This window comes from Citrus clementina, unplaced genomic scaffold, assembly GCF_000493195.1.
Source record: "Citrus clementina cultivar Clemenules unplaced genomic scaffold, Citrus_clementina_v1.0 scaffold_4, whole genome shotgun sequence".
Taxonomy (NCBI): Eukaryota; Viridiplantae; Streptophyta; class Magnoliopsida; order Sapindales; family Rutaceae; genus Citrus; species Citrus x clementina.
Window position 1 is genome coordinate 6,286,537 of NW_006262274.1, and position 21,998 is coordinate 6,308,534.

Below are 21,998 nucleotides of genomic sequence, written 5' to 3' on the forward strand. Positions count from 1 at the left end.
GAATGAATTAGTAGGAGTAGGTGGAGACTTGAGACCACAAAAACACATGACAACATCTTACCAACTCCATATCAATTAGAAAAGGATAAATTTCGGGTAATTCACAAAACAGTAATGATATAACCACAAACTCTTGACGTGACATGATAAGATTGATTGAATTAAATATCATTTGGCCCACATGATTTGTTTTTATTATTTTATATTTTCATTCAACCAATGAATTAATACCACGTCTGTTTGTACAAAATAAGTTTGTACAAGAGTTTGTGGCTCTATCATTACTCTTCACAAAAATGATGAATTTTGGAAAAATCTTTTTGTGAATTGATTGTTTTTTGGATTAGTTTTTTTTTTTTATGAATTGATTATTTTTAAATCGTCTCATTTTTAAGTTAATAATTGACTATTTTTGAATCATCCTCTTTTAGGTTATTTTTATTTTTATTCAAAAGATAATAAAAATAAAGGCGGGTTGATGAATTATTTTGGTTTTCTCAATAAAAAGTAAGATTAAATTAAAATTTTCAAATAAATAAAAGAAACTATTTGAAAATAATTAGTTCACAGAAAGATAATTTGAAATTAATTCTTCAGAAAAATAGATGAGATGGAGTTGGTAGGTTTTCCACTGTATACGTACGAGTGAATAATTAGAGAAAAGAATTTTTCTTTAGAAAATAAAAAATGAAAATTAAGAAAATAATTTAATAAGAAAATTGGCACTTTCAAATCAAGTAAGATGTTGTTGGCACATACAACAGGCAAAAGTATACTTTCGATAATTAATAAAATAGTAATGATTTCATCTTGTTATTCTTCTTCTTCTATTTTTTTTACTTTTAAATGATAATTGACTCTCGGTTCTCTTGTCGATCATTACCTACGTAATCAACTTACTAGGACCGTGCAAGTTAAAATTTACATTTAATATTAAAAAATCTAATTTTTTATCTATCAATTTTAAGATTTTCGGTTGAATATTTTTTCAACATGATATCAGAGTAACAAGTTCATAATGTTCTCCGCCTGGTAACTCTATCTCAATCATATATATATATATATATATATATATATATATATATATATATGGAGCCGGCTAAGTTACGTTAAACGTAACTTACGCCAGGCACAGCAACAGTGACAAGTCCCATCACTAGCATTGTTGCTGTATTTGGCGTAAGTTACGTTTAACGTAACTTAACCAAAGCCTCTATATATATATATATATATATATATATATATATATATATTTCTCGTGCTTTCAGTGTAATATATTCTCATGTGTGGATTACGGATTTCACACGAATTATTCGTTATTACGCCAAATGGGTATACAATTAATTGAATAGTAAATATGTACAGAATCTGTATTTAAGCATCTGCATGCACATGAGAAACTCTATATGATTGTAATAACATTTTTATTCAATTATTTATAATGTCATATGATATAATAATAACGAATTTGCATAAAATTTACAGTTAACGTGATTATTAAAATTATAATGTTTGTGCACGCACGCCAGTAAAATTAACTCTTATTAATTAAGACTTCTTGGCTCTGCCCTCTTTCGTTTTGAAATTAATACCAATTATCTGTTGAATTTTTTTTTTTTAAAATATATATATATATATATATATATATACATGAAATCTTGTTCATTTGTGCCAAACGGCTTCTTGCTTTGGCTAATTGTGTGTAATTTCTTCTTCTTCAATCTTCATACATCGCTAAAAAAAGAGGCCTTTTTTTAAAAGTTGTGCAAAATTCAAACAAGTACAATGATGGTTTGTTTTTTTTTTTTTTTTATCGTTTTGTTTTGGTAAATTTTGGCCGACAATTTATTAGTAGAGGGCAATGATTAATGAGTAGAGAAACTTGCACTTGCTCTAGTTAGCTACAACTTATTAATTAAGCCTACATATATATATAAATATATATATTAAAAGGTTACAATCTCAAGTCTACTAGTAAGTTAAATACGTGCTTGTAGTGGTGGAAGAAAATTAAATTGAGTTTGATAATTGTATTTATATGCTGGGCAAATTCTGAAAAGTGAGTTGCAACTGATAATTGTTTCTATTTAATTCTCTGCCGGAATAAACGGCTCTTAATTGATTTTTTTTAACTGTTTTTTTCAAACTGCAAGTGGAATATTAACTAGCAATCGTTGCTGAAAAGCTTGTAGACAATTAGCTAAGGATTTCATCAGTGCTTACCTATGTTATGTGCTCATATTTTTTTTTTTTTAATAAAAAAAAAAGTAAAAGAGCAGAAAAAAACTAATCATTTCTATTTTTAATCTCATATCTTTTTTAGGATTCGAATTCAGGTGGTCAGTTGGCTAGTCCAATTAAACCAAATACAATTATTTGAAAATCACTCGATTAAACCCTTAAGAGGACCTCTACATAAATATATACTAAACAATACGCTGTCTATTATATAAAGACTCTTACAGCGTGTTTATTGTTTAATTGCATAAGAGTGACAAAATTTAACCCATTTGCAATAAAAGGGAGCTTAACTTTTCAATATAAACCAATTACACCTAAACCATTTCATCCGAACACCTCACTTAATGGGAGTCCGCGCTAGTCTCGATAGAATTTTGGGCTGTGTTATAAATTTATATATGTAGATTCTTAATAGATTGATATCAAATTATAGTATATTTCTAAATTGTAGCAATTTATAAAAAAAAACACACACCCCCTTACTTCATGTGGTAAAATTTAAACCAAAAGCAAATTAAGTAAATGATCATTGCTTATAATTGAAAAATTGTGGATGTTGTAACTCGTAATATGCCAAACAGATAAAAATTGAGTGATGCTGCCATTGGAGACATTAATTCTTTTTCTAAATTTAACAATGAAATGGGTATCCATGCCCATAAAATGGCCATTTCTTACACTACTCGACATATATGAGATTTTTTTCCTTATCATACAATAAATGCTTATCCTCTCTATAAATGAAATTCAATGAATTTACTTCTACTAGAATATCGAAATAATACACAATAATTTGTAACGTGCATAATGGTATAGAGTGTCCATTGGTGTGAAAAGAGGGACCTTGATTTTTAAATATAAATCAATTATAACTAAGCCATTTCATCGAAACACCTCACTCATTTGATGTTGCAATTTCCAAACCCAGCAGTCAAAAAACGAGTGAAGTAAATGACCATGCAATTGCTTAAATGGATACTTAAAAGTATTCATTTTGGAACCAATTTTGGGGCTTGGTGAATATGAGGTATAGATATAAATTGGATTGGGGGGGGTGGTGACGTTGTGCTTTCGTGCCCCCTCACCAACCCCAAAAAAGTCCATGCCACCAATCACCTTGCTTCCATGTGGCGAGATCTTAACCATCTAAAACCATGAAAATCCAACGGCCGCGTGTTTCTTTCAACTAACCCGTCGGCCAACCCCACCAAACACTCAATGTTGCAACCCCCCCAACTCTATTTAAAGCCCCCGTTTTAGGTCTCCAAACTCAGGAATTTTCACTTGGCTTGAAAATTTCCCTTTCATCATCGTCACAGATTCACGTTTACATGCAATAAATATATAATTGCCCCCACAAAAGATTTTCCCACCCATTTTCTCTCCCACCCATCAGTACATTTACTTCTTTTAACTCAAAAACAACAAGGAAAAAAAAGAAAATGGAGTTGTCACATGAAACATGCAATGGCATCAACAATGATAGGAATGGTGGTACTTCGTCATTGGGGTTGTGCACAGGTACTGACCCTTTGAACTGGACCGTGGCAGCGGACTCATTGAAAGGGAGTCACCTTGATGAAGTGAAACGGATGGTTGACGAGTACAGGAGGCCGGTGGTGAAGCTGGGCGGCGAGTCCTTGACCATAGGCCAAGTGACTGCTATCGCGGCCCACGACTCTGGAGTCAAGGTGGAGCTAGCGGAGGCCGCCCGCGCCGGCGTCAAGGCCAGCAGCGATTGGGTGATGGACAGCATGATGAAAGGGACTGATAGCTATGGTGTCACCACTGGCTTTGGTGCAACTTCTCACCGGCGAACCAAGCAAGGTGGTGCTTTGCAAAAGGAGCTCATTAGGTACGTACTTAATTTGTCTACCTTTACTTAATAGATAATTTTATCATTATATATATATATATATTAATTAATTAACTTTGGTTAATTTTATATTTGTGTATTGTTAGGCGGTTCTTAAGTTAACCGTTAATTCATAATTTGGTGAAAAGTTGATGTGTTTGGAGGTGCATAGCCTTTGTACCCATCTAGCATTTAATAGTTATAGAGCTGGCAAACCAACCCAACTGTTGGACGTCGAATAATAATAATAATAATAACAACAAAAAAATATTTTTCTTTAACATTTTGATATAAAAGTATTATTATACGAAAATGTTTTGGACAAGATCATTTTCTTTGAAATTTCCCGTAAAAGCTGTATACTGAAAGTATGAATAATAATTGCAAGGGCCCATATATATAATATATAATTTCATTGAAGGTGCCACGGCCATGTCTTTTAACTTTATATATTTTATTCTCCACCACTTATTTGGAACAGTTGAAAATCAGAAATATCTTTGTCTAATTATTAATTACTTATAATTTTATTTTTGTTAAGAGAGGGTTTTGAATTTTGCCGATATGGGACATACCCAACTAAAGCTTTCATGTTGCCCCAGATTGGGAGAAAAAAGACATAATTTGGTAAATTAAAGTTGGGAAATTGACAAAAAGGAATATTTAATATATTATTCGCCTCCGTGGTTGGTTCATCTCAAGTTGGCTTTGAATTATAAGAAAATAATGGTTAAAAAAAGAAAATTGATTTAAACTTTATCCATCCCTTCCAAAAAAAAAAAATCATATACATTAACTCTAGTAATTAGTTGTTAATCATAGGAATGATCAGCAATTGTGTACAAAACTAAAATTAAAAAAAAAAAAAAGCCTAACAAAATATCTTTTGATACGACAGTTTTAAGGGTGTTTTGTTATTATCTTTATCAATAATTTCGGATCTCAATCATATTACTAGATGTCCATTCCACGTGGTAATCAGTAATCACATGTGTTACAAACATGTCACAGCTGATAAGGGTTTTAAAAGCTTAAGTCAGATTAGTCAGATAAAAAATCACAGAAAAATCACCATTCTGAAACTTGTAATGTCCCAGAAAAAATAAAAAATTGAATGCATGTTACCATGTGAGATACATTATTACCTTTTTCTTATATGCTATATCTGAATAAATAAATGTGTAATGCATACAAATATTTATTTATTAGAAATTTGTCATAACTTTTATTTATTTATTAGAAAATGAAAATCAAATCCTTTAAGGTATCTTAGTACCGTTACAAGCAATATTAGTTATAATTAATGGCGTGGTCAACTTAGTATTAAGTCACATAACTCTTTTTTTTTTTTAATTCAGAAGATTCATTTTTAATGAGAATTAAGATCAGACCAAATATTTTATTGGATTTACTAGTTTAAATACCAAATCGACTAAAGCTTATTGGGCTTTTCACTTTTCAGGCCCGATGTTTGATTGCTAAATGAATCAAAAATTTGTTATAACATTAGTTACGAATCTAGTTTCTGAATTTTTGTTTTGCCCAGATTCTTGAATTCTGGAATTTTTGGCAATGGCACTGAATCAAGCCACACATTGCCTCACTCGGCAACAAGGGCAGCAATGCTGGTGAGAGTCAACACCTTGTTACAAGGATACTCAGGCATCAGGTTTGAGATCCTGGAAACCATTACCAAGTTCCTTAACCATAACATCACCCCATGCTTGCCGCTACGTGGCACGATCACCGCGTCGGGTGACCTGGTCCCACTCTCGTACATTGCTGGGCTTTTGACAGGCAGGCCCAACTCGAAGGCTGTTGGGCCCAACGGCCAAGTTCTCAACCCCACCGAGGCCTTCAACCTAGCTGGGGTCACTAGTGGATTTTTTGAATTGCAGCCTAAGGAAGGTCTTGCCCTGGTGAATGGCACAGCGGTTGGTTCTGGTTTAGCTGCCACGGTACTCTTTGAGGCTAACATATTAGCCATTATGTCTGAAGTTTTATCTGCAATTTTTGCGGAAGTGATGAATGGGAAACCTGAATTTACGGACCACTTGACGCATAAGTTGAAGCACCATCCGGGACAAATTGAAGCTGCAGCTATTATGGAACACATTTTGGATGGCAGCTCTTATGTTAAAGCAGCACAAAAGTTGCATGAAATCGATCCTCTTCAAAAGCCAAAGCAAGACAGATATGCTCTTCGAACATCGCCTCAATGGCTAGGCCCCCAGATTGAAGTGATCAGGGCAGCTACCAAAATGATTGAAAGAGAGATTAACTCCGTGAATGACAATCCATTGATAGATGTATCAAGGAACAAGGCGCTTCATGGAGGCAATTTCCAGGGGACCCCAATTGGTGTTTCCATGGACAACACCCGTCTAGCCATTGCTTCAATTGGCAAGCTCTTGTTTGCACAATTCTCTGAGCTTGTCAATGATTTCTACAACAACGGGTTGCCTTCAAATCTTACTGGGGGACGTAATCCAAGCTTGGATTACGGATTCAAGGGTGCCGAAATTGCAATGGCATCATACTGTTCTGAACTCCAATTCCTCGCCAATCCTGTCACCAATCATGTCCAAAGTGCTGAGCAACACAACCAAGATGTGAACTCTTTAGGCCTCATTTCTTCTAGGAAAACTGCTGAAGCAGTAGACATATTGAAGCTTATGTCGTCAACTTTCTTAGTTGCTCTATGCCAAGCGATTGACTTGAGGCATCTGGAAGAGAACCTCAAGAACACAGTGAAGAACACCGTGAGTCAAGTTGCCAAAAGAGTCTTGACCATGGGAGTGAATGGAGAGCTTCACCCTTCAAGATTCTGCGAAAAAGACTTGATCAAAGTTGTGGACAGAGAATATGTCTTTGCATACATTGATGATCCTTGCAGTGCAAGTTACCCATTGATGCAGAAGCTGAGGCAGGTGCTTGTTGATCATGCGTTGGACAATGGAGACAGAGAGAAGAATTCAACCACTTCAATCTTCCAAAAGATTGGAGCCTTTGAGGATGAACTAAAGACCCTTTTGCCTAAAGAGGTCGAAATCGCCAGAACTGAACTTGAGAGTGGAAATGCAGCCATTGCAAACAGGATCAAGGAATGCAGGTCCTATCCGTTATACAAAATTGTGAGAGAAGAGATTGGAACAAGTTTGTTGACGGGCGAAAAGGTTCGATCCCCAGGTGAAGAATTCGACAAAGTTTTCGCAGCAATGTGTGAAGGGAAGTTGATTGATCCTATGCTTGAATGCTTGAAGGAGTGGAATGGTGCTCCTCTTCCTATTTGCCAGAATTAATGGTTTGATTAAGTACAGTTTTATGACAGTGTCTTTTTTTATGCTTCTTGTTCTTATGCTTTTACTTGCCATGTTGTGTAGTCAACTTGAAACAGTCAATTCAATTGCTTTTTTGGTTTTTCTGTATTTGGAAAAGTTGGGACAACAACAAATGTAATGTTGATAACAAGATCTTTTGTTATTTCAGTTCAAGTTGAATTAATGAAATATGAAGAAATATTTCTGTCGATTTCTAGTGGCATTTTTTTTTTCCAATAATAGTACTACAGAAATGACTATAAACTTCCCTTAGAAAGGGAGTAAAGTACAGTAACAGGACTACAGATGGCTATTTGTTCAATTAACGATCAAAATTACAATTATAATGATAAAAAAATTTGATAATTAGAATACTAGTTAACAAATTTCAAGGTGGCGGCCAGACTTTTTTTTTTCAAATAAAAATTGTTATTGGACAGAAACAAGAGAACGTTTAAAGGCATTTTTTGTTAAATAATATACAAACATATGCATACACCAAACCCCTCGTTAATTTCAGTAATGAATACCAAACCTGTTTTAGTATTACAATAGATTTTTTTTTAATAATTAAACTAATTGAATTGGTACTCACAATTAAATGCATTTTTGTGGAGTTAAAAAAGTAAATCATTTTTCCTGAACAGATCCAATCTATTTTAGGCCTGAACATTTGAAAAGAATGCACAGATGTCCGAACTACATTCTCGTAAGTCATCGAGCACTATCATGCAGCTATCTAAACAAAGTTCCCACAAATTAAAAAGAAAAACTCCAAATTTCTGAAAGGAAAAAAAAAATACTTTTTATAAAACCCTAAATACAGCTAAACCCATCAAAAAGGGCAAAAAAGTAAAACAAACACTCTACCTACCCAAACACCAGTAAGAAGCAAACGAGTTGAGTGGGTAATTTTTAAACACCTCCCCTGAGGTTTGAGACTGTTGCAAGTAAATGACGAAAATCATTTTATTTATAAAAAACACCTACCATTAGTTAAATTTTCTACTGACTAACGGTTGATTTTAAAAAGACAATATTACCCATGATGATAGTTTATAGACCGGCACCGGTGTAATATACAAGGCTGAGATTTTTGTGGCGCCTAAATCTTTAACTCTATTTTTTTGACATTTATGCCCCTGCCATTTCTAAATATTTACAACTTCAAAATAGCTAAAATGACTATTATACCCTCATTAAGTTATTGATATTTTCTTAAAATCCTAAGAAAAAATAGATAAAATTACAAACTTAAAAAAATATATAATTGTTTTGCAATATGACCGTTTGCTTGATACATCGATTTAAAGCTCACAAGCAGCACACAAAAACATGTTTGTATTTCTCATCATTTCTTTCTTCTTCCCCTCTACTCTTAATGGATTCTGGAAGCTCAAATGGAGCAAGTAGCAGCACGAATAGGGATGGCAATGGGGAGGGGAGGGGAGGGGACCAATCTCCCCATACCCATCCCCGATGTTTTGCATATGTCCCCGTCCCCTCCCCGTCCCCGTCAAAATTGCTTGAGAGAATCCCCATCCCCTCCCCGAATAATAACAGGGGATCCCCGAGGGTCCCCGGTCCCCGAATAATTAATAGTCTAATACATTTTTTATTTTCGATTTTAAATTAATCATATTAAAATAAACTCATACCGCTATTGTAAGCTCGTAACCAACTTTGACAGCACATTAAGGCCTCCAATGTGCTTGGATGAAGTTTGTTATGGTATGAGCTCACAACTCTACCACTAGTGTTAAAAGCTGATTCAGAAGCAACTGTTGTAATTGGAATTGCCAAAATATCTCTAGCAATTCGAGCTAATGTAGGATACCTATTAGCATTTGTCTTCCACCAACTCAAAATATTAAAATCTTCCATCCGAGATATAACTTTCTCATCCAAATATGAATCTAATTCATCTGCAACAACTGCACAATCTCCATTGTTTACATAATCATTAAAACATGTCATCCATTTGGTTGCTTTCTTATAAGAATCCCCTGTAGATCTAGTAGAAGAACTACTACCAGTATAATCAAAGCAATAAACAGTTGGTGAAAACTTCAATTAATACTCTTCAACTAATTCCCGGCAAAGGGTGACCACTTTCCCAACATACAACTATTTTGATATTTATTATTTTTAACAATATTTATAATTTTGTTATTTATTTATTAGTAATTTTAAAAATAAAAATAAAATTAAAAATTAAAATGGGGAAATGGGTAGGGGATGGGGATTCCACCTCATCCCCGTCCCCTCCCCGAATAAAAAGTTTGGTAAAAAATTTTCCCCGTCCCCTCCCCGAAAAAAAAATTGGGTATAAAATTATCCCCGTATCCTCCCCGAATGGGGAAAATCCCCGAGGGTACCCATCCCCGTGGGGATTTTTGCCATCCCTAAGCACGAACAACACAAGCAACTTTTACTACCAATCCACATCATTATCCATTCAAAATGCATCATGATCATTTTCCGACAAGCTCTATCCACAAAGACAACAGCAAATTTACCAAAAAAAAAACAAAAAATTTAACTGAAAAACAACAGTAAATTTATCCAAAAACAGCAGAAAATTTAACTGAAAAAGAGCAGCAAATTTACCCAGAAACAATAGAAAATTTAATCGAAAAACAACAATAAATTTACCCAAAAGCAGCAAAAAATTTAACCCAAAAACAGCAGCAAACATTAGAAAATCTAACTAAAAAACAACGGCAAATCAGCAAAATATTTATCCAAAAACAACCGCAAATCAAACCCAAAATAAAACCCAACATAAGCTAAATAACCAAAACAAACAAAACATAAAATTTCTTATCGTTTTTCAACTGAAAATTACTTTATTGTACAATTTACTTCAATAATCAAACTGTAAATCAATCAATCGCAGAAAAGATAAAATAAAATAAAATTATGACAACAAAAATCTAATTTCATCTCATCACTTTTCTCGCCAGCCACAAACAATAATAAACCACCAGTTCAAATCATCAAAAGCGGCTACCGAGCTACTTAGTGTCATCCAGTTTCGACAAAAGGCATTTTCAGCGTGTAACATGTAAAGATCTTGAAGACTTCATTGTCAGGGTAAAGCCAAATCCCTAGCTTTAACAGAAGCTCATTATCGTCTCTTCCTCCTTCTTTAAAGCAGTAATTTTACCTCTTGCCTGAGCCGTAAAGGACCTTATCATCTTCTTCTTTCATTTTTATCTTTCTTGCTCCAGAATCTATAATGACCAAAAAATTAGGAATTTAGAATAGCAGTAAGGGGTACATGTTATCTTTACAAACGATTCCCTTGTTTTTCTAATTTTTACTTCATAATTTCTTTATTTTAATAAATATTACAATCATAACCGTTGGATTCATTTAAATTGGATTCAACGGTTTGAAATAACCTCATGCAGCATAAATCGAAATGACAAGTCATTCAAGGCACTGAGATTTGCAAAGTGTTTGGCAATATTACGGAATGTCAATAATACCCCCAACCACCCAAACAACAAGTAAATGGAGCAAAAACGTAAGGGGCTTTTAACAAATAAAATAATTTTCGCCATCTTACTTGCAACAGCCTCAAACCTCAAGGGAGGCTTTTAAAAATTAGCCCGAGCTGAGTTGGGGAAGTGGGTGAAGGCAGAGACATTTGACCAACATATGCCCTTCTACCAGTCACTACAAATATCCCACCAACCCGACGAAGTGAATTCCTCTTGCACCAAGTGAGATCTAGCCATTGAACTGAGCTTGTTAGTTGATCTCTTTGTAAAATCTTTTGCATCAATGGCGTACGAAGGGATCCTGTTGGGCATGGGAAACCCACTTCTTGACATTTCAGCGGTTGTCGACGAAGAGTTCTTGAAAAAGTAAGCTTGCCCATTTCATTCATTTGTAGTTTTGTCTTCTGTGCTGATGAAAAATTTTGAGCATTTGTTATTTGCTTAAGAGTTTCGTCTGCTTGGTTTTGTTATTTTAGATAGTGGGTTGTTCTTAATTTTGGGATCTGATGATTTGGTTAGCGGGTTTTTTTAATACAATGGATCTGGTGCTGCTTAGGGAATTTTTTTTTTTTTGAATGTAATAGTTTGTATTATGTGACTGCCTTCTTTGTGGAATTTTGTGATTCGTTTTGGTTAAGTGATGGTTTTATTGTTTTATTTTGCAAATGTAGTTAGTGTTCTACTCTTGGATTTATCATTTGACATTTGAAGTTAATATGGTTCGTTAACAGATATGACATCAAGTCGAACAATGCTATTCTTGCTGAAGACAAGCACTTGCCCATGTGAGTTGTTTTTCCTGTCTTTGGATAATCCATTTTGGCAGTTTAGTTTAAATAGATCAGGATGCTATGGCATCAAGAAGATGTCCTTTCAAATAGAATGACCTCATGTGGTCAATTGGGATTGACATTTTCTTTTAACTAGTTGGACTGCTTATTATTTGAATATCGTTTGAGACATAAATTTACTCATTAGATGGTGGCACATTTTTTAATCTTTCTGATTGCATACTGTTATGTGGTGAACTGATTTAATTCGGATTGGTTTTTGAAGGTATGATGAATTAGCTTCCAAAGAAAATGTGGAGTATATTGCTGGGGGTAATGTGGAGACTTCTTTGATTTTTTCTTTAATGATGCCATCTCATATAATGCTCTGCCTTCGAAGCATAACACGGTTCAGGTTTTTGTTATTTACTGCTTATTTCAACTGATGTGATTTGCTTTATTGTTACTTTCAGGTGCTACACAAAATTCAATCAAAGTTGCCCAGGTTTGTTTTGCACATTAGAGTGTCTTTTGTTTTAGCTAAACTTCTATGATCAAGAACTCATCAGTTTTGGGGCTCCTGCAGTGGATGCTCCAAATTCCTGGTGCTACTAGTTACATCGGCTGCATTGGAAAGGATAAGTTTGGAGAGGAGATGAAGAAAAACTCAACAGCTGCTGGTGTCAATGTAGGTTTCTCTACATTTTTCCCCAATGTTGAGGCTTTTCATTTTGTCTTCGAAGTTTAATGATGATATGTAATTAGGTAAAATACTACGAGGATGAATCTGCACCAACAGGGACATGTGCTGTTTGTGTTGTTGGTGGTGAGAGGTAAGTTCTGCCTGCTCCGAAACTTTTGCTTTTTGAGTTTGAGGGAAGTTTGTTTGCTTTATATTATTTCTTTTTTTTTTTCCCCTTCACACTATGTTACCATATGGTATTCTCCTTTTTGAATTCATAGAAATCCCTATTGCCCCTTGCATTTTTTATTTTACTTCTCCTGACATTCTATCAAGAGTACGAAGTTTATTAGCTCTTTTGAGAAGATGGTCTAATACATGTGCACTGATCATATTCTCTAGCTCTTTAATATAATTTCTTTATGTCCCAGTTCACAAAAGCATGCCATGGAAAGCTCTCTGTTAAAACCAAACTTGCATACTAGTTATTATAAAAGTAGTAAATAGGTGCAAGGTTCTATCAGCGCGATTGTTTTCTGACTTGAATCTATAACAGAGGTGATATTGTTTTTAAAAGCATAATTGGGGTTTGCCATTACATACCATGAGGGAAAAATATATATATATCTCCCTTCTGTATGTTGTCTTTAATTTGTTCTCAACTGATAACGGCTGCAATTTGCTTTGCTAAGAGTATTGCTACAAATGTTTGGACAGGTCACTTGTGGCCAACTTGTCAGCTGCAAATTGTTACAAATCTGAGCACTTGAAGAGACCTGAAATATGGTCAATAGGTATGTGCATTGTTTTGTTGCTACAATATTCAACTCTTGAGCAGTTCTTCTCTATTATACCGTTTAGATTAGAATTCACCTTGAATAAATTCTGATCTGAGCAGTTGAAAAGGCAAAATATTACTACATTGCTGGGTTTTTCCTTACCGTGTCTCCTGAGTCCATTCAAATGGTTGCTGAACACGCTGCTGCTAAGAACAAAGTAAAACTGATATAATTATATATTTTTAATTGTTACAATTTTTTCTTTTCAAGTGCTTTAGAATCCTTGTCATACATTTGCAGGTCTTCATGATGAACCTTTCTGCTCCATTTATCTGCGAGTTCTTCAGGGAACCACAGGAGAAAGCATTACCGTAAGCTTCATGATGAACCTTTGCTTGTAATGTTATTTACTAGGACGTCCCTCATGTGCTTTTTGTGTACAGGTACATGGACTATGTGTTTGGAAACGAGACTGAAGCTAGGACCTTCGCAAAGGTTCATGGCTGGGAGGTAAAACTATCGTAGTGTTTGGTTTGTTCAATCTCAAAACTCAATTTTTTCCACCCCAGCTGGAACTTATAGGTGATGTTTTTATTGTCAGACTGACAATGTCGAGGAGATTGCTCTGAAGATTTCTCAGTGGCCCAAGGCATCAGGAACACACAAGAGGATCACTGTTATCACCCAAGGTGCTGACCCTGTTGTGGTTGCTGAAGATGGGAAGGTGAAATTATTCCCTGTGATCTTGCTACCCAAGGAAAAATTGGTTGATACTAATGGAGCAGGTATATATCTCAAATAATGACCTTTTATGGACTTCAAGCCTTTTATCATAGCAATTCACAAAATGGCTCTGCCAAATGCATCCTTGCATTTGAATTCATAATGTTATAGTTCCTGTGTTCTTTTTGCATCCTTCATCCCACCATAAAGGCGATACTTGCATGAGTTTGTAAAAGAATTATTTTATTTCTTTTCTTGAAAGTCATATAAGAATGTATTGATTGTGAGAATAAGGCCTTTTGCAAATCAATTGTACGGATAATTAATTTAAATATTTGGTAGTTATTATTGACAGATGGAGGCATCCTTAGCGAGTTTGACAAGGCTTACATATTAAGTTTATTGGGTGTAGCATAATATGCTTTGTTATTCTTTTGATTTCTTCTCATTAATTTGGATAATTTCTAAGCTCTACAGCCGTAAAACAAGTGTAGGAACATATATCATGGAGTACATGATTTATTTCATGTGCTATTGTGAAATCCATGGTTCAGTTTATTCGACTTTTAAATCTGCTAAGTTTCACCCTCCCCCCATTCTCTTCCACGCAACAATCCGACCAAGTGGGGAAAAGTGGGGGGAAAAATTTGACAGGGAGATGCAATAGTTGTGGTGCAAATTATTACAAGAATTAATAGTCTCAGTTCCAATAATATCCAGTAAATGAAGCTATCAGTATCTTATTCTGGGATTTATTAGGCATATCAGAATGACAAAATCAAGGATATTAGAAACATTGTTGGAATTAGTCATCACCTTGTCCTTATGCCAACTATTCATGATAACTCTTTTAACTTTTGTGTCAGGGGATGCATTTGTCGGAGGATTTTTGTCACAGTTGGTTCAAGAGAAGCCAGTGGAAGATTGTGTGAGAGCTGGTTGCTATGCGGCAAATGTTGTAATCCAAAGGTCAGGCTGCACTTACCCCCCAAAACCTGAATTCAATTAGGCTGATTCCTCATTGCAAGAATCTCTTGCGGCCTCTGCTATTGTCAGTTTTCTTCCGCTGTTTCTTCATTTTTCAAACTTGATTAAGGGGCCTGTATTATTTAATCAAGGAGTTATTTCAATGTTGAATTTGTTTGTGATACTCTGTCCACCATGTGGATAAGAATACATGACATTTACTTACAGAGGGAATGGATTTTCCATTTAAATACCTTAAATGTTGAATTTGTTTGTGTACTCTGTCCACCATGTGGATAAGAATACGTGACATTTACTTACAGAGGGAATGGATTTTCCATTTAAATACCTAAAATGTCAAACCAGGTGTGGTTCCTGATAATTTTTCTGTTATTCTTATTTTGTCCTTCCCCCCTTTTTTTTTGGGGGTTAATTTTCTTTCAATCAGAATTTGGCTACTATGCTAGGCCACATATGGAGATAAATCTCATCTCATTTCCCCAGATACAATTTCGATTATGTGAAGTGATCATCAAAAAATTAAGGATAGTATCGGATGAATTAGATATATGTTTTTTTTAAAATTGTTTTTCACTTCTTTGAACTTAAAGCAAATTCGAAATTGCCAATTAAAACCCTTGGTAACACTAGTTGCCGGGTTACGTGATGCTTGCCTAGCTGAGCATATAATGAAATGAAAGAAATAAAAATAGAATGAGGTTAAAAAATGGAAGCATGCATTGACGGCTCGACTGAATTTATGTAAAGCGTGATACTAGTGATCCCAATTGTTATCCCAGCATTTCAGTTCCACATCTTGATCGTAGTTACCACATTAATGACTAACCAGATGCGACGGCTTACATGTAATTGCTACGTAAAAAAGAACAATGAAAAAACCCCAGCACCCCTTAGACAAAGAGAGATGAATATAGGTCATTGGCAACCCAATTCTTTCCTCACCCATACCCATGTGAGCAAGGTTTGAACCCTAAAATTTTTATTTTTCAACATGAAATTTTACTATCTTAATTAGATGAGATCCACATAAGATAGTGATATTACGTGGTTGTATATGCTTAGGATATAAAATTTGTATATGGTTGATTTTGCAAACATTATCATTATCGTAGTCTGATAAATGTTAGAATAATTATTTACTTTTTATCATTTATGGTCTTGTCCGGATAATTCTTCTATAATAGTCATGTGAAACGGAACTGTGTAAGAGAACTAATGAACAATTCATAATAATAAGAAGAAGAAGAGGAGGAAGAAGAAGGTTCGATATGTAAAATATTTACTTAATTATTGCAATTACATGATGTACAATAAATAGAAACTTGACAGCAAAGTACAAGCACCCAACTTGGCTCTGCTTCTTAAAGCACCCATCTTTCCTCACTAAGAACCAAAATTACACCGTAATCTTCATCAACTAACTATCAAGCTTGATGATCGTCACCTCAAAAACAAAATGGAAACCAGCTTCTATCTCGTTGAGGGCTAGCGAAGTAAAGAATGCTCCTAAAGATGCTCTCATTGCAAGGAATCCGAAGTTTTGAGCCAGTGGCAAATTCAAACGCCTCTTCAGCTCTATCAAGCAATGCCTTGAAGAGAGGATGCTCAAGTAAGCTGACTTTGATCACAAACCTTTTGCATTCTTCCCCTACATACACTACTACGTGACCTTTAGGTACGTCTTTTGGGATTGAGTACTCTTCATCAGTTCCTTTAAAACAACACCATATTTTCGATTCTTCCATATGTTTCCAAGCTGCATTCCTAAGAACCCTAATCGAGATTTTTCGACATTTTTGACAACATCGATTCAAAAACTCCCCCTTCACTATCATCTTTGTTGCGATGAAAACAGACAGATAGACGGACTGAGGTGTCGTATATGCTAGTGAAGTTTTATGAATAGAACAGCAGGAGAGGCTTGCATTTATAGCCGTGCAGGCAAGTGAAAATCTATTGCTGAATATACTTTCTGAGTCATTTAAGAAGTTAAAAAGTTATTTGTGGATTTGTGTGAGCTAATTAAGCAAGAGCTTGACAATAGAGACAAGATATTGGTAATAAATTAATCAATTATTAAACCATGACACAACTCGGTACGAAAATACACGTTGTTAGAGTTATTTTAACATAAATTCTTCAAAATTATGTGCCCCACTTGGAGATAAGATATTGAAGATATCTAGCCGGTCGGATAAAGTGTCGACGATGAGTAATTAATATAAGAATTTATACAAGTTGCATGCATGGTAACCAATTAGATTATTATGAGAACGTATTTCAAATTAAGCATTTGATTATCTATATATACATTTTTTTTTTTTGTATTTGTGTTTGTAAATGTTTTTTAATCACTAAAATTGTGAAAATTAGGGTGCATATGCCGTGAGAAGCGAAGGCAGAAAGCATCTGGTGATATGCTGGAATATATTCTGAATTATGGGCATCAAATGGGGAAACTAATGAAGAACCAAAAGATAAAATTGTTTACATATAAGAGCAGTTGATGAACTCCAAAACTATCAGAAATGAAAAGAAAATAATAATAATAATAATAATAATAATCTCTATCATCGTGGAAGAAATTGATATTTATAAAACACGTTTTCTCAAATGTCATTGTTTTAGTATTTATAAGACACGGGTATCAAACTAGTTAAGCTTGTGATAGTACAACATTCATGCATGTTGGGATCAAATGGAAAGTTTTGATTTATATATAAGAGAGTGTCTGGGGGGCTAAACTTATAAAAATTTAACCATATGATGAATTTTGGAGAAGCTTGATACTTGGGTACATGTTGATGGACAAAGATATATTCTCACCTTATTTAATTATTTTTATAAGATTTAATAATGTACACATAACATAAAATCTCTGAGAACTCGTGGATAGTTTATATAGGAGATCGAAGATTGATATTTATCCTTGACCTAGTTGACTTAATTGATTATATGATGTGATCATGACAAGTTAGCGAGCCTAAGGTTCTCATTCCTAATCTTCCTCCCAAGTCACATCCAAATTAAGATAAGGTCTTTAATATGATTTGAAATCTTCTGAGCTTCTAAAGATATGATATAAATTAAGCTCGAATCATAGCTAGATCCACTCAATGCATCTGCGAAGTAAGCTAGAGTGAGCTAAGAAAGCATGCACTCAGCCCACAGATTTGATTTGGGACAAACCTTTTATTCCATTTTTTTTTTTCTTCGGTTAGGTAAGCTGGAGTTGAGTGAGCGTCGATCGACAAGACAGACCAATCAAATAAACAGCCAACAGATTTGCAAACAGATGTGTTATCCCAAATCTCAATCATTCCTTCTTCCTAGCTACTCGTATGGTCTAGGGATGGCAATGAGGAGGGGAGGGGAGGGGAGGGGACCAATCTCCCCATATTCATCCCCGATATTTTGCATATGTCCCCGTCCCCTCCTTGTTCCCGTCAGAATTGCTTGAGAGAATCATCATCCCCTCCCCGAATAATAACAGGAGATCCCCGAGGGTCCCCGGTCCCCGAATAACTAATAGTCTATACATTTTTTTTATTTTCGATTTTAAATTAATCATATTGAAATAAAAAATTCAGATAAAAATAAAGTTCAAAATATATCTTACATTAATATTGATCCATTACAAAATCACATTCAAAATATAAATTATTAAAATAATTATCTTTATCAATGACTCAATCTTCATAATCCTACAATAAAAAGAAAAAAATTATTTTTATATCGGCAATAAAATAAATGAAATAAATGTAGATACTTAATTAATATTTTTAATAAAACTATTTACCTCCTGCTCGTCCCGTTCTTCCTCGAGAAATGTGGCAAATTGAGAGATAGCCTCAGATTTCAAACCTAAAACAATGAAAATGATATAAGTAACATAACTTATAAGTGCAAATATTAATAAATGTATAATATAATTACAATGTAAAATAAACTCATACTACTATTGTAAGCTCGTAACCAACTTTGACAGCACATTAAGGCCTCCAATGTGCTTGGATGAAGTTTGTTACGGTATGGGCTCACAACTCTACCATTGGTGCTAAAAGCTGATTCAGAAGCAACTGTTGTAATTGGAATTGCCAAAATATCTCTAGCAATTCGAGCTAATGTAGGATACCTATTAGCATTTGTCTTCCACCAACTCAAAATATTAAAATCTTCCATCCGGGGTATAACTTTCTCATCCAAATATGAATCTAATTCATCTGCAACAACTGCACAATCTCCATTGTTTACATAATCATCAAAACCTGTCATCTATTTGGTTGCTTTCTTATAAGAATCCCCTGTAAATCTAGTAGAAGAACTACTACCAGTATAATCAAAGCAATAAACAGTTGGTGAAAACTTCAATTAATACTTTTCAACTAATTCCCGGTAAAGGGTGACCACTTTCCCAACATACAACTATTTTGATATTTATTATTTTTAACAATATTTATAATTTATTTATTTATTTATTAGTAATTTTAAAAATAAAATTAAAATTAAAAATTAAAATGGAGAAATGGGTAGGGGATGGGGATTCCACCTCATCCCCGTCCCCTTCCCGAATAAAAAATTGAGTAAAAAATTTTCCCCGTCCCTTCCCCAAATAAAAAATTGGGTATAAAATTATCCCCGTACCCTCCCCGAATGAAAAAAATCCCTGAGGGTACCCGTCCCCGTGAGAATTTTTGCCATCCCTAGTATGGTCGGAGGTTTTGTATTTTCTCAATTTTTTTTTTTTTTGCATTATCTTTTCAACAATCAATGGAGACATATTACACATTGATATTTCTTGAATATCTTCGCCATTCTCTTCACTGTAGCTAGAAGCAAATTAAAGACCACCTTCACTGCATGCATCATGCATGCGGTTTTTATATATGTTTCCTTGTTTCTATGTCACGGGCCCGGGCCCCCTTTCATTTTCTTCGACACACACCAACTTGGTTTCAAATCTAGCTGCTGGTTTTCCGCATTTCATGAGGCGATCGCTTGCTTTAAGTAGCTGAGGCATGCTCTTTGATTTTCCGATGGATTTGGATTTAGAATTGAACTATTTTTTTTATTAATCTTCTAAAAATATATAATTGATAGTTTTTAAATAAAAATATAAAATTAATTAAATCCTAATCGTATATTGCTATTCATACACATCATGTGCTAAAAGATTATGAAGAGTTGAGCAGGCATTGGATCTAAATTTTTTTAATTTTCAACTACTTGATGTTCCTGTATATAAATTTGACAGCATATTTCTTTTGGATGATCATTATTGAAAGTTGAGATCTTATTGGAGGAAATGAGTAAGTGACAATAATATGACGATATAACTCAAATATTTTGAAGCCTCCGATTAAGAATTGCAAAAAAGCCGGGTCAGGGCTTGGGCTTCAAGTGTGGAGGTCCATGGGCCCGGACTAGACTTTCACACAAAAAGATATAAAATTTGAGTGACGCTTCGAACAACCCTTTTAAATTCTTTAAACCCCCCTCCCTTTTTCATTCTTTATATCTTTCTTTAATGAAATTACAGGAAGGGACATAAATTTACAATGGAATTTTAATTAAAATTTCGCTATCATTTAGAATAAATTAATTAAATTGTAAACATACTTTTTTATAATAAGAATATTATTATTAGGTAATTTATTTCTTCATTGTTTTAAAATTATTTTGAATTTACCTAAAAAATTAATAAGATCATATATGAGAATTAAAAAATAGCTATGATTCATGATTTGTAAATACAATTTAGTTTGATTAAATTCATATTTGTCCATGAGAACAAGAAAAAAAAAGGCATGAAAAGCAGTACTCATAAAATTTCGATTGAGAATTTAAAATTCATAGACTTAAATAAAAAAAATCATAATCAATTTTTCTAACAAAAAAGTGGGCACTGATGAAGCAGCCTGGGCCTAGGTTGGCCCAAGCCCAATCTAACCCGACTCATTTTCCATTACTAATTTCAAGGTTGGTGCGGTGGGACGCTTTGATTTCATTTATTTTTTCCGCATCTTTCATTTATTCATGATATACGCACAAGTAGATTTGACTAAATGATACATAAGCTAATTACAAACATAAAAAATATTTTAATTGGCACGCATGTAATATATGACTGTACGGCACGTTGTTTATAGTTTTGTATCCAAACGACAGGTCATCCATTAGTATACCATTAAGACGACATGTCGTGCTCATCATTAATGCAGCAGACGTGTAAATAGAATGCGCCACCATATACTCCAGATGATTTATTGTTTACATTTGTTGATAAGCACGTCGACGATGTGTCGGCTTTATTCTTGCTCGATAAACGACACGTCATCTTTGAAGTTAAATTTCATATGATTTAATGCAGTAAGAGATTGCTTATCTTTTTAACAGTTGCATGAAACAAGAATCATTACATTTGAATCCCAGCTATTGTCAGTGACTCACCTGATTAGGTGATAAATTTTGTAATTTACAAAATTACTTATTTATTATCCAATGGATCATGGATGGGTTATCGAATTTTAATAGTAATTATAATAACAATTCCAATCACAACTGCAACCATTAATTACAACCAAAACTATAGTTATGATTATAGTAATATAACAAAATCGTAAATTTTGGGCATATAAATATATCGTTGCACCGTAATGTTGTAGCCTTGAAATCCACAAGCTTTTTTCTTTTTCTATAAATTTTGTATATGAAATTCTATATTTAAGAGAAAACTAAGTATGTGACATATTTATTCAGAAAATTATTATTAAAAAATATGTTAATCAATCAATTGGGGATAATATATGGCGTGAAATGTAGAAAAAAAATACAGTTTGAAATTCCTCTGAGATACAATACTAAAAAAATCACTAAAAATAGTAACAACGATAATAAAATAATAATATTATTATGAAAAATACTACTAAAAATAAAAATGAAGATACAACAACAACAACAATAATGGTAATAATATATTTAATCGGTTGGTAGCTGAAATGTTGTTTATAAATATGTATGTGACCGACTTCTCGTATATATGCGAAAAGACAAGACGTCATGTCATTTTTAACATCCATGCAGATGACATATATAAACAATATACACCCGTGCATACTCCAAATGACTCGTC

At 33.9% G+C, this 21,998-nt stretch overlaps 2 protein-coding genes and 1 long non-coding RNA gene across 3 annotated transcripts; 2 read left to right on the top strand and 1 right to left on the bottom strand.

Moving 5' to 3' along the window:
- The first annotated feature begins 3,500 nt into the window (after positions 1–3,500).
- LOC18043571 (phenylalanine ammonia-lyase) lies at positions 3,501–7,581 on the top strand. The gene is made up of 2 exons (XM_006436383.2): positions 3,501–4,096; positions 5,643–7,581. The coding sequence occupies exons 1-2, from the start codon at positions 3,684–3,686 to the stop codon at positions 7,396–7,398; spliced, it is 2,169 nt and encodes a 722-aa protein (XP_006436446.1). The 5' UTR covers positions 3,501–3,683; the 3' UTR covers positions 7,399–7,581.
- Positions 7,582–11,008: 3,427 nt separating this feature from the next.
- On the top strand, positions 11,009–15,193 carry LOC18043572 (adenosine kinase 2). The gene is made up of 12 exons (XM_006436384.2): positions 11,009–11,291; positions 11,657–11,710; positions 11,982–12,028; positions 12,169–12,200; positions 12,282–12,383; positions 12,461–12,528; positions 13,095–13,171; positions 13,276–13,373; positions 13,457–13,527; positions 13,600–13,666; positions 13,758–13,941; positions 14,746–15,193. Exons 1-12 carry the CDS (start codon positions 11,209–11,211, stop codon positions 14,886–14,888), a joined length of 1,026 nt encoding a protein of 341 aa, XP_006436447.1. The 5' UTR covers positions 11,009–11,208; the 3' UTR covers positions 14,889–15,193.
- On the bottom strand, positions 14,936–15,341 carry LOC112099230. Its single transcript, XR_002906037.1, has 2 exons — positions 15,195–15,341; positions 14,936–15,099 (listed from the first exon to the last, which is right to left on the bottom strand). It is a non-coding gene; the product is annotated as an uncharacterized LOC112099230 (long non-coding RNA).
- Positions 15,342–21,998: the final 6,657 nt, after the last annotated feature.

Coding starts and splice junctions, on each gene's coding strand:
- LOC18043572 (XM_006436384.2), top strand. CDS start 11,209: ATGGCGTACGAAGGGATCCTGTTGGGCATGGGAAACCCACTTCTTGAC. Junction 11,711..11,981: donor GAAGACAAGCACTTGCCCAT/GTGAGTTGTTTT, acceptor TGGTTTTTGAAG/GTATGATGAATTAGCTTCCA. Junction 12,529..13,094: donor TGTGTTGTTGGTGGTGAGAG/GTAAGTTCTGCC, acceptor ATGTTTGGACAG/GTCACTTGTGGCCAACTTGT.
- LOC18043571 (XM_006436383.2), top strand. CDS start 3,684: ATGGAGTTGTCACATGAAACATGCAATGGCATCAACAATGATAGGAAT. Junction 4,097..5,642: donor TTGCAAAAGGAGCTCATTAG/GTACGTACTTAA, acceptor TGTTTTGCCCAG/ATTCTTGAATTCTGGAATTT.